Below are 11,613 nucleotides of genomic sequence, written 5' to 3'. Positions count from 1 at the left end.
AACGTATATTGAATCGATGTGTACTGAATTTTGAAAGATCTCTCTGTACACGATATTGTTGGTGTGTACTCTCCCGTCCTCGTCTATGGCCTCTGGGCCAACAGCAATTTTGATAGCCTTCCTCGAAGTCACTCTGGACAGCGCCACATGCAGTTGCCCATGTGCGAACACGGGTGTTTCCAGGTAAATTCCAACATGGTGGATCGACTGCCCTGGGCCTTGTTGATCGTCATTGCAAAGGTTGGAACGACGGAGAACTACTTACGCTTCATCTTGAACGGGAGCTCGTTGTCATCGTCCTCAGTGTAAAAGATGATTCTGGGGATGAAGACTTTCGAGCCCTTAGAAGGTCCGGACATTACACATGCTTCGATATTTCGCTCACGTAGTGACACCACACGTAATCGAGTCCCGCTGCACAGTCCTGCATCACTGTTCAGGCTGCGGATCATAATGATCGGCGTACCCACTTTCAAAACAATCGTGTGAGGTGGAATGCCGGAGAAGTTGAGCGAGTTAAAAAAACTCCTGCTCAAACATGTTCGGGTCCGCAATGCCCTCGAGACTCAATCGAGAAATACGCTCTTGTAGCCCCTGTGAGTCGCTCAGCCACCATATCATTGATGCGCCTTACGCTGGCGTTGGTCGGCGCCAGAATCGCCCGTTCAACAAAGTACTCGTATGGCAGGTCATCGGCTCCAAGACCCGGATATACCACATCAATCAACGCGTTAACATTTCGAGTCCGTCGTTCATTTCCCACCTCATCCAGGTCTCGACTGTGAGGTTTCTGTATAGGTGGCAATAGATTGAACTTGGAGGTGGTTCCATATCACTGCCCTCTTCTGTTCCCTTGCCCGCCACGACAACTGCATCTCGAGGTTCAGGAATGATGCACATATTCCGGGGAAGGCATATTTCGTTATTACCAAGCCCATCGTTCACAGGGTAGTGTCTTCACCTATCTGAAGAAAGAAGTCAGAAAAATCGGCCAAATCGGCCGCGCTGGCAGGATCGAGAGCCGTCCGGACGCACATGTTCTCGGTCAGACGCACTTGGCGCAAAAGCTCCCACAGGGGTGAGCTCTTGAAGCAGACTGCAATGGTTTCAGCCGGTGTAGCATCCTTCAGAACAGGCAAAATCTGGCGATGGTCTCTACTGACCCCCCCCCCCCCCCCCCCCCCAAACGGCTCCAGGTCGTTCTTCATGATATCACGAAGCGTCATATCCACCGCTTTAAAGCAACCGAGATTCATCGTTGGAGCTTCATCCCAATAATCAGACTGATATTACGGATCAGCTCCGCCTTCTGACTCTGGAAGGAAATTCTACAGGCCGGATGCTCAGTTAGATTGAGTAGGATACGAAATGTCGTGTGTGCGGTGCGTCCTCCTGTTAACCCTCCATTCACCAATGTCGGAGGATCCAGCAAACAAAACCATAACCTCGTTGGAGCCGTGGACATGTTTGGATTGCAGTATTATGTCGATGATTTAGGATAGGCAATCCGATAGGATAAGCAATCAGCACATAATACATATGTAGACATGGGGTCAAAACGCTGGACACCGTGGACAAGGTGGTGGCTCGCTTCCAGGGAGCCGCAACACGCTGCTGCTCATGCATGCGTTACGATGAGGCTAATGAGACAGGGAGGTAACGCTTCCAACCGGTTGCTGCGCTATGACTAGCGCGGGGCGCCGCATCCGTCCGCGAGGTTCTGCAACAAGTACACCATGGGGGTTGTGGAGCGCGGGTTGTACTAGCACAACAATGTGGCCAACGACAAGAAGAGCAGCCACGACTAATGCGACCACAAGTTGGAGAACGTAAACTTGCATCCCCAGCATCTGCCGTCGTGCAACGACGCATGTACGATGAGGCCTACACTTATGGCCTAGTAGTTTAAGAATAAGACGTTTATGTTTGAAGGGGTAACCATTTTTGTCGTTACGTACCAGCTCCCCGTCGGCAAAATCCAGCTCGTACAGCTGACGTACACCGAGGCGTACACGAAGCCGACGCCGTTCATGCGCAAGACGCTGACCAACACAGTCAACACTTGGCTTCCTGTGTACTATGTACACGCTCTTATTATTGTGCTGCTCGAGGGACTGTGAATTCAAAGGTGACTAGCTTACTGTGGGGTGAGTCAACATTGGAGACAAATACGTAGAGACAAGTATCTGCTGTTGGTTGTTCAGATGTGAGCAATTAAATATTAGGACGGTACGTCATTACGAAGGGTGGCGATCGTTGCGCATTTGCCTCTGTAGTCGGTCAGTGTTTAGTTTTACAAAGCCTACTTGCCTCCAACGCTACATTTATATTCTCCCGTAATCCTTGAGTACATTCATCTACGGAGAACTGCTTTTTCTGGAGTAAGTTCTACCATAATATGGTCGCACTTGCTCTAGGAATGAAAAACATATTTTTTTACAGCATTATCGGTATCGACACTCCCAAAACAATATCGAATGGATCCTATATTCTACTCTCTGTAATGGTCTGCTTAGACCCACTACTTAAGCTTACACGTGTGCGCACGTGTATGAGGAAGCGTAGGAGTAATTTACTTAAGTTCAGTATACTTGTATCCGCAAGTATACTTAAACCTAGATAAAGGAACCGAACGATAGCTTTGGTGCCAAATGAGAACTGTATTGATTGTAAATTGGGTTTCCTCCTAAAAATGATATTTCTAATGAGAGGTTCTGCCATTGGATGGCTGGCAGAACCCCTATCTATTGAATGACTCTCATTGGTAGAAATATGTTACTTTCTACCAGTCATATGCTTTTGGCTATGAATGTGGACCACCCTGTGGAATGGTCACCTGCATGTATCCCTAAGTGCATGTTGCACTAAGGTAGGAGGTGAACCGAATATGTAGCCCCGCTACACCATCCCCCCGTTAGGATTTGACGTGCCGGTCTCGACACGTCAATCCGTATTTTCTTCGGGAGAACACGTGCTCATTCCCAATGAGCACGCCAACGACGTCTTCGTCTAAGACGCCGGCCGCTGCCTCAGCCACGACCGCTACTGACATCGCCTCGACGGCGATGTCGACAAGCGCGGCAACAGAGAGTCGCCTCTCTGTTGCTGGATACCACTCGAGATGGCATGAGAAACATGCCATCCGAAACAAGACAGGCAAGATCATTGCTGTCGAGACTGGTGTGGGCATCTACTCCCCTGGTGGAGAGGGAGTTCCCCTCGACTATGGTAGTGAAGTCGAGGAGGGGGAACTCGAAGGAGACAAAGTATCCTTGTCTCCGGGCCACACTGACCCCAATGTGGGTCTGCGTCGTCCACGCGAGGACGACTCGAACGCTTCGGGCTCGAAGCGTTCGCGCAGCGGCAGTGGAACACCGCTCGCTGCCGCTGGAGCCTTAACGACTCCGCGGAATGGAGATGACTCCGCTCCATCCGCTGTTGTTGCGGCCTCGCGCACTGGCTCAGTGCGCGAGCCGTGGATGCCGTCTCAATTTGAGATCAGCAGCCGATTCGGTGCGACCGTGCCACCGAATCTGTACGCGCTGTATTCGTGCAACTCCATCGTTGACGTCGCGAAGCGATTGCACTTTGATCCGATGACGGATCAAAGGCGCGACTACTACATCGGGCTCTTCCATGAGCTCCAATGGTTTGCGAGCAAGAAGACTTCTCGCAGAAGCAAAGTGCCCGAGTGGCAGGCACTTTGTCAAAGTTGGAGTCCCTTTGTTGAAAACTTCAACAAGAACTCCGCTGGCTATCGCGATCAGATTAGCCAGGCGCGGGAGCGCTACGAGAAGTTCTCGAAGCGTGGTAAATTTGAACGACTGCACCATGGTGCAGTCGGTATTGGACTTCCTTGCGCAGTGACTTATGACACTGCTTGTGAGTACTGCCACCCCGGAGCAGTACGCATCACCGAGCGGGACATCAACGGGTACACATCCATGTGTGTACCTGACGACCTCAAGACCCTGCGCGCTAGTTTTCAGGCGTAGGCGTCATCTAGTGCTGCTGATATTCGCAGCACTTATTCGAGTGCTGTAGGCGACTACAGCGCTCGCCCAAGTTTTACGCCCTTCGGCGGAGGTGGCGGCCTTCGTACGCCGTCACCATATCCGGAATGTCCTCCATCAGGACATTCCGTGATTCCCACGTATCGTGTTGGGGAGGAAATCCTCTCCAACGAATTCGAAAATGAACCGGACCTTGGGTCTGGTTCCGATGACCAACAATTCGCTGGACGATCCAGTGAGTTGCCCCGCGTGCGTCTCGCAACGGGGGTGGGGTGGGGGCGGGAAGACGCCCCGGGTTTGGTCAACCAAACCTTGAGTCTCACCTGGAGGCTGTTGAACGCCTCTAAGCGTCTCAGTTCGCTGCTCTGCGTCAGGAACTGAGCTTGTTGAAGGCTCAGCTCGTGGAGGTTGCGCAGACGACCTCGAACGTAAAGGTCGAGGTCGGGACGAGCTCTCTGGCGCCTTGAAGCGCGTCGCCGCGCTCGAGAGCGCTTTGGCGAGTCACCAGACGTAGGTGACTCGTGCTGCACGTACGGCTTTAGTCGCCCAACGTAAAACGTTGGGTACAAGCGCATGCTGGACGGTATGTCCACTGTGTACGCGTTGCCATGCTTCGCCAACACGGTGAATGGCCCAATGAAGCGCGGAGCAAGCTTGCTTGCTCCAAAATCGGAAACTGCATGTTTAGCTAGGTTCTGCGTAGCTAACAGAACTAATGAACCAACTTTGAATTCATTTGTGTTTCCCCTGCCGGTGTTATCGGCATTCAGCTTCTGTCGATCGACAGAAGCCGCTGTTGCGTCCTGGACAAACCGAATTACGGCTTGTCGACGCTGGACAAAGTCCATTGCATCCGAGCTGAACCCCTGGTTCAGTTCGTGCTCCTTGTTCGCAGCAGGCCCGGCCTGCGCGTGATGTTCGTTGTCGTTTAAAGTGTCTACGCCCGTCGTAGACACTGTCTTGTCATCGCCATGACTGCGCGCAGTACGTGCGCGAGTCGTCACAGCTGATGCATTGCTTGTATCAGCGTGCTTATCCGGTTGTTTTGAATGAACCGGATATCCTCCCCCCACTTAAGGAAGGAGCTACCGCACCGAGTACGCTCGGTACGCGTGGATGCCTCATGGCATTCACGTAGAACGGTGTGTGTCCTGTCGAGACATGCACCGAGTTGTTGATGGCGAACTCCGCCATCGGCAAGCAGTCGCTCCATTGATGGAACGAGTGCGCGTAGCTCTTCATGGTGTCAACCAACACGCGGTTGACACGCTCTGTTTGTCCGTCGGCCTGCGGGTGATCCGCAGTCGACATGAACAACTGCGTCCCAAGAAGTGTAAACACTTCTCGCCAGAATCGCGCTGTAAAGCGCGGATCCCGATCCGACACGATATCGAGTGGCATACCATGGTGTCTAAACACCATGTCGACAACCAGACATGCCGTCTGTTTGGCTGTCACCTCGGCTGGTACTGCAGCAAGATGCACCATCTTGCTGAAGCGGTCAACAAAGACCACAATACCAGTCCTCCGCTTGTTGTCTTGCGGAAGACCAAAAACAAAGTCCATTGAAATGGACTGCCAGCACTCCGACGGAGTCGGTAGTGATTGAAGCGGAGCCTGCGAGTTGGGCGCAGGCTTCACACGCTGGCATACCTCGCAAGCACGAACGTACTTGCGTACCCATTTGTACTGGTGACTCCAGTAGAAGTCACGCGTGAGAAGCAAGTATGTCTTCTCACGGCCAGGATGTCCCGATGTCGGGGCATCGTGGTACTCGTACGTGATCTTGAGCTTCAACTCATGATCATCCGGCACGACAATGCGATCTGCGTTGTCGTCGACTGCGCTGTAAAGCAGCAGGCCATTGTGTACACGATAACGGTGTACACGGGCACGAAGGTGTTTGGCCAGCTTCTGACGAGACTTGTCAGAAGGTGTGGAGAAGTACTCCAACAACTGCTTCGCATCCGCATCATGCACGTATGCGGCCTTCACGTCATCCAACAAGGACGACGAGGGAACAGTCGTCCTGACGACGCCAACTACGTTGGCGTTGGCCTCATGCACCGCAAAATCTGGTCGACGCGAAAGCGCGTCGGCCACGACATTCAACCTTCCAGGTTTGTACTCAACCTGGAAGTTGTATTCAGCAAAGAATGACAGCCACCGTGTCATTCTTTGTGATATGGGCGGCGACTTGATCGCCGTACGCAACGATGCGTGGTCGGTGTAGACCACGAATGGTCTACTCCCAAGTAGATACACTCGAAACTTTGCGAGTGCATACTTCATGGCAAGGAGTTCCTTGTCATGTACCGGGTAATTGCGCTCAGCTGGCTTCAGCTGACACGATTGGTAGTAAACCACACGATCACGACCTTCGTGATCGAGTTGCATCAGTGCGCATCCGATCGCGAAATCGGATGCATCACACACAACGTTGAATATACGACCTTGGTCGGCCACCGACAAGATCGGCGCCTCAGTCAATCCCTGCTTGACTGCTTCAAAGGCCTGCTGACAATCAGCAGGCCATTCCCATGCAGCCTCTTTCTTTAAGAGCTGCGACAGCGGGCGAATCTTGCCCGCGTAGTTGCGCACGTACTTGAACAAGTACGTGGCGAGTCCAAGGAACTGCCGCAGTTCCTTTACGTTTGAAGGCGTAGGCCATTCATTGATCACTCTGACCTTTCCTGGGTCAAGGCGTACGCCGTTCTTCCCCACGAGACACCCAAGTACGGGTATCTCGGTCGCCCCGAAGATACACTTCTTCAGGTTCGCATAGAGCTTGTGCTTTCGCATGAGCTCAAGCAACTTGCGGAGGTGCTCTGTATGCAACTCCACATCCGACCAGCCCGGATGTGAATGAATACATCATCGAAATAGCTCGGTGCGAAGCTGCGCACCGAGCGCAACAAGTGCGTGACGCACCTGTTGAACGTCGCTGGGGCGTTCTTCAGCCCCTGCGGCATTACGAGCCACTCCCAGAGCATGCCGCTCGGAGTGCTTACCGCTGTGAGAGGGGTATCGCTCTCACGCATGACGATCTGATAGAACCCGTCTCTCAGATCAAGAGTACTGAAGATAGTACTCGAGGTCATCGAATCGATGATCACATCTTTTCGAGGTATTGGCGTCTGCGCCGGTACCGTCGCATCGTTCAGCTTGTTGTACGCATGAACGATGCGCCACCCGCCCTGTGGCTTCTTGACACAGAACGTAGGCGCGCTGTGCGGGGACTTCAATTCCCGCACTTGTCCTGCCTTGCGACGACTTTCAAAGAAGTCGTCGATTGCCTTGACTTGCTCACACGGCAGTGGCTGACGCAATACTTCGTTCCCGGCACGAGATCAATCTCGTGCTGAACACCCTTGTCCTGCGGTAACTCCGCAGGAATGTCGTCCGGGAGTACATCCTTGTACTCTCGCAAGACCTTGTAAAAGGGGCTCGCCTTGAGTGAGTCTCAGCCTTTCTCGTCGAAGCGTTCCTTCTTCGACTTCGCGCTGAGGGCGTCCCCGCCCTCAGAGATGAGCGGATTCAGCTTTTCTGCTTCACACGTCATCCTCTCGACGTCCGAGAGGATGCAGATCTGCTCGATGCGTCCATCGTGCATTTGCGAGCGAAACGCTTCCAGCTTGTGACTGGGAACGACATCAACTCCGACGCTAACGTCGGAGGATTATCCAGCCTCATATTCTTGTATTGGAGACCAATACTCGTACGCGTCAAGACACTCAGTGTCTCGACGGTCGTCTCCAACTCCTGTGTCTGCCCGGCAGACACTGCATGTAGCGTCTCGGTCCCTGACCGGGACTTGCGCAGCTTTTCTCGCTTGCGCCGTTCACTTCTCGTGCGGAGCCCGGCTCCGCGAGTTTCTTCTTGTCCAGGCCCGGCCGTGGACAGATGTTCCTTGTATTCGCCGGCGGGTTTTACCCGCGGGCGCACGCGTTCAAGCCCGGCTTGATCGCGCACCGCTTCGTCGTGCAGCTCGGCTGCAAGCGAGCTCGCAAGCATTTCCGGTGTGGGACGTTTGCTGCAGCGGGGCTGCCGTAGCTTGCGTCAGAGGAAGACGTAGACTCTCATAGTCTTAGTTCGGTTGTAAATCTAGGTTCTATACCAGAACCAAGTACAGTCTGTAGATATGCGATCTACAGACTCCTAGAGTTATTAATACCTTAAATAAGGCTAATAGACACTAGACTTCAAAACGTGAACTGATTTTTATTGTTGTTATTCGCGGCAGGGCCACCAGTGGGGTAAATGTATAACACTCACTATCTACCATAGTGGAGCCTAGTAATATGCATGACGGGTGGCTGTGAGGCCACCAACCTAAGTCTCGTGCACACACACCAACTTGGGTGTGCACACCATTTGTGTGAAACACACTATTCGTGTACGATACACTAACGGGTACGTGTAAACCCCGTTACACCCTCCCTCACCAGACTGTTGACACCACGTGTCGACACTCGTCACTTTCCCTCATCAGAGGTATCGCTGCTTGGTCTTCGGACCTCGCTCAAGAACTTTCCAAGTTCAACAAGCGCACCACACCCGTGGCTCATCGATGGCTGGCAGCAAGAAAGCTTCTTGGTCTGTTGACCGTACTCCACGCTCCGCGTCTTTATCTCCGGGGCACAGCCCACGACAAGCAGCAGCACTGAGTGCCAACCGCAGCCCACGCTCCGCGTCGTCGCCGCCTGGGCACAGCCCGCCTAACTCGTCCGCACGTAGTGCTTCCTCGGCCGCTGGCCACAACGCATCGGCGCCTGTGGCGAGAACCACGCTCTCTGTGGCGGAGTATTACTCCAAGCAGCAGCTTAAACAAGCTCGCGTCGCTATGTCGGCCCCGAAAAGCTTGGCAGACGCGCCGAAGCCGCGTATTTGCCGCGCGAATGAAACCCTCTTTGAAGGCCTCGAAGAGGGAGAGGAGGTCGACTACGGCAGTGATACCTGCCTCCGGGAAGAGGAGGAGGAGCCTCCACGGGGTCGCACGACCGATAAGCGTGACCTACGCACGCCCAATCCGTTCGTAGAACGTAGCGACACTGTGTCAGCTCTGACCGCGTTGCGGACAACGTCGTCACTCCCGTCGCGAGACGAGGACGAGCCTATGGAGGCCAACGTTGTCTCCAACAACCTCGACGAGGTCCAAAGCCAGCAACTGGCCGCGATGGAAGAGGCGCCCCGCGCCCAGCGTCCGATAGCACGGCCTCTGCACCACCCGAGCCGCCGTGACTACGGCTTTGAGCCACGCGACCCCAACGAAGTGGCTCGCCTCGCGGCGTCGCAACTGTTGAATGACTATGTCATCGGGCCCGCGGCCCATTCCAACGAAGAGGTCTCTCAGCGAGAAGACCTCCGCCAGAGGTTGCTGACGCCTCAGCTTACCACTCAACGCGAGTACCGTGAGCGCCTGCAGCTCCAAGCCCGGGGGGCGTCCGTGCCGCAAATGCGGACGTATCCAGTGGTCCTACTGGCTGGCGAACGCCAGGAGCAGGATGTCGCTCAATTCGAGCTCTGGGTGGAAGGGGATCGTAAGCTCTCTTCCATTGTCGCGCTGCAAGCTAGCTTCAAGAAGGACGACGTCCTGTTAGAGCGTCGGCTCCGGTTCGCGTTCGCGAAGTTAAAGGCGAAACGCCAACTTCCTTCGGGCTTCCAGCCCCGCCCTGCGCGGGCTCCTCAACATGCTCCTCCGAGCTCTGCAGACCTTCCACAAGGTGGATCGTCGGCTGCAGCAGCCCAGGGTCAAAGCTTGAGCTCAGCTGTTGACCCCCTCGCTCCCCGACCTACTGCCGGGAAGCGGGTGGCGACCGACGCGCCGGTCGCGATCCCCCAGGGCGCCGTTGATCGTTTCGATCAAAAGCGTCCACGACGTCAGGGCAGTCTTGCCGGAGGGGTACCTCAAACTCCCATGAGTTCTGCGAGTGGGGGTACCCTCGCTACTTCACCAGATACTGGTATTGATTTTGGCGGCGACGCCGAGCCACAATCCGTTCCACATGGAAGTGGCGATTGCCCTGCTCATCGAGCAACGCCGGTGGCGGACGCTGAGTTGCACTGGGTGCATCGTTCGGAGCTTGAGGACGCTTGGAACGCGATGGGATCGCTGCGCCGGGAGGTCGTACGTCTCCGTGAGACTCTCCATCAGGCCGAGAACGCCTATGATCGCTCATGGCATGAGATTGATCAGGTCCGGGAGCGCGTCGACTGATTCGAGGCCCCAGCTGCGCTGGCGAACCGGGTCTCCGACCTTGAGCGAGGTCAGGCGAGGTTGGAGGGTCAAGTCGACCTTCTGCTGCGACTTCAGCAGGGTGCTGTGGCTGCGCCACCTGTGCACGTCCCGGTGCCAGCGCCTCCGCGCTCACCCGCGCTGGGTCCCGGTACGGCTTGAGCAAGTCCACATAAAACACCGGATGGGTGCGCATCTTCTTCGGAAGGTTGAGCGTATACGCTAGGCCCTTCTTGGCCATGACTTTGAAAGGTCCGATGAAGCGTGGGCGCAGCTTCGTCTTGAAGACCGCAGAAACTGCATGTGTAGGTAGGTTTTTTGCGTTTAATAAAACCAAGTCTCCGACTGCGTAACTTTCAATGTTACCTCTGCCCCTGGCATCTGCGTTTTCCTTTTGTTGGTCTTGGCTCTCAGCCATAGCGTCACGTACGTGTCCAAGGACACTCAGACGCGTTGACAGAAACTCGTCAACCTGTTTACGAACAGTGAGAGGGCTGACATCATCAAGCCGACCGGCTATCTCTCCCCCACCAAGCCCGGAACCGCGGAGTGGTAGCGTCAACGGGACGCGAGGGTGGGTGAGGCCATTCACGTAGAACGGGGTAAAGCCTGTGGAGGCATGAACAGCATTATTCAATGCGAACTCCACGAATGGAAGCATGGTGCTCCAACGCTTGGGCGTTTCGGCGCAAACACTGCGGAGGACGTCCTCCACGACGCGATTAACGCGCTCGGTCTGACCATCGGTCTGTGGATGATCCGTTGTGGACATGTCCAATCGGGTGCCCAGCACCTTGAAGACGGACGACCAGAACTTACCCGTGAAACGGGGGTCTCTATCCGAGACGATCGACTCGGGCAGCCCGTGCTGGCGGAAAACCCGGTCGATAAACAGCTTGGCTGTACCTTTACCATCAATGGTGTCCGGCACCGCCGCTAGATGAGCCATCTTGCTCAAACGGTCGACAAAGACCACGATGCCCGTGTTGCCATCCGAATCCTTCGGAAGGCCGAACACAAAGTCCATACTCATGGACTCCCAACACCCAGAGGGTACAGGCAAGCTTGCCAGCGGCGCGGCCGCATGCGGGGAGGGCTTCACCCGCTGACACGTCTCACACGTGCGCACATACGTGCTCGTCCACTTGTAAAGCTTGGGCCACCAATAGGAGAGGCTCACAGAGCCATAGGTCTTTTCACGACCAAGGTGGCCACTAAGCGCAGTGTCGTGTGCCTCATAGAGGATACGATATTTCAGATCCTCATCGTGAGGGACCACAATACATGGAGTATCCTCCGGATCTGTGCTGTAATACAGCAGGCCATCATCGAGCGAATATCGATGCAGCCTCGCGCGTAACCGCG

The 11,613-nt window shown here is 54.8% G+C and overlaps 1 protein-coding gene across 1 annotated transcript; it reads left to right on the top strand.

Annotated features, from left to right (window-relative positions):
- Positions 1 to 8,583: 8,583 nt before the first annotated feature.
- On the top strand, positions 8,584 to 9,866 carry KRP23_11293 (uncharacterized protein; the record flags this gene model as incomplete). Its single annotated transcript, XM_067881827.1, has 2 exons — positions 8,584 to 9,736; positions 9,820 to 9,866. 2 exons carry the CDS (start codon positions 8,584 to 8,586, stop codon positions 9,864 to 9,866), a joined length of 1,200 nt encoding a protein of 399 aa, XP_067741105.1.
- Positions 9,867 to 11,613: the final 1,747 nt, after the last annotated feature.

The sequence above is a fragment of the Phytophthora ramorum genome (genome assembly GCF_020800215.1).
Source record: "Phytophthora ramorum isolate Pr-102 chromosome Unknown Phyram_PR-102_s0011, whole genome shotgun sequence".
Lineage (NCBI taxonomy): Eukaryota > Oomycota > Peronosporomycetes > Peronosporales > Peronosporaceae > Phytophthora > Phytophthora ramorum.
Note: the sequence above shows the minus strand (reverse complement) of the source record. Positions and strands in the feature narration are given on the sequence as shown.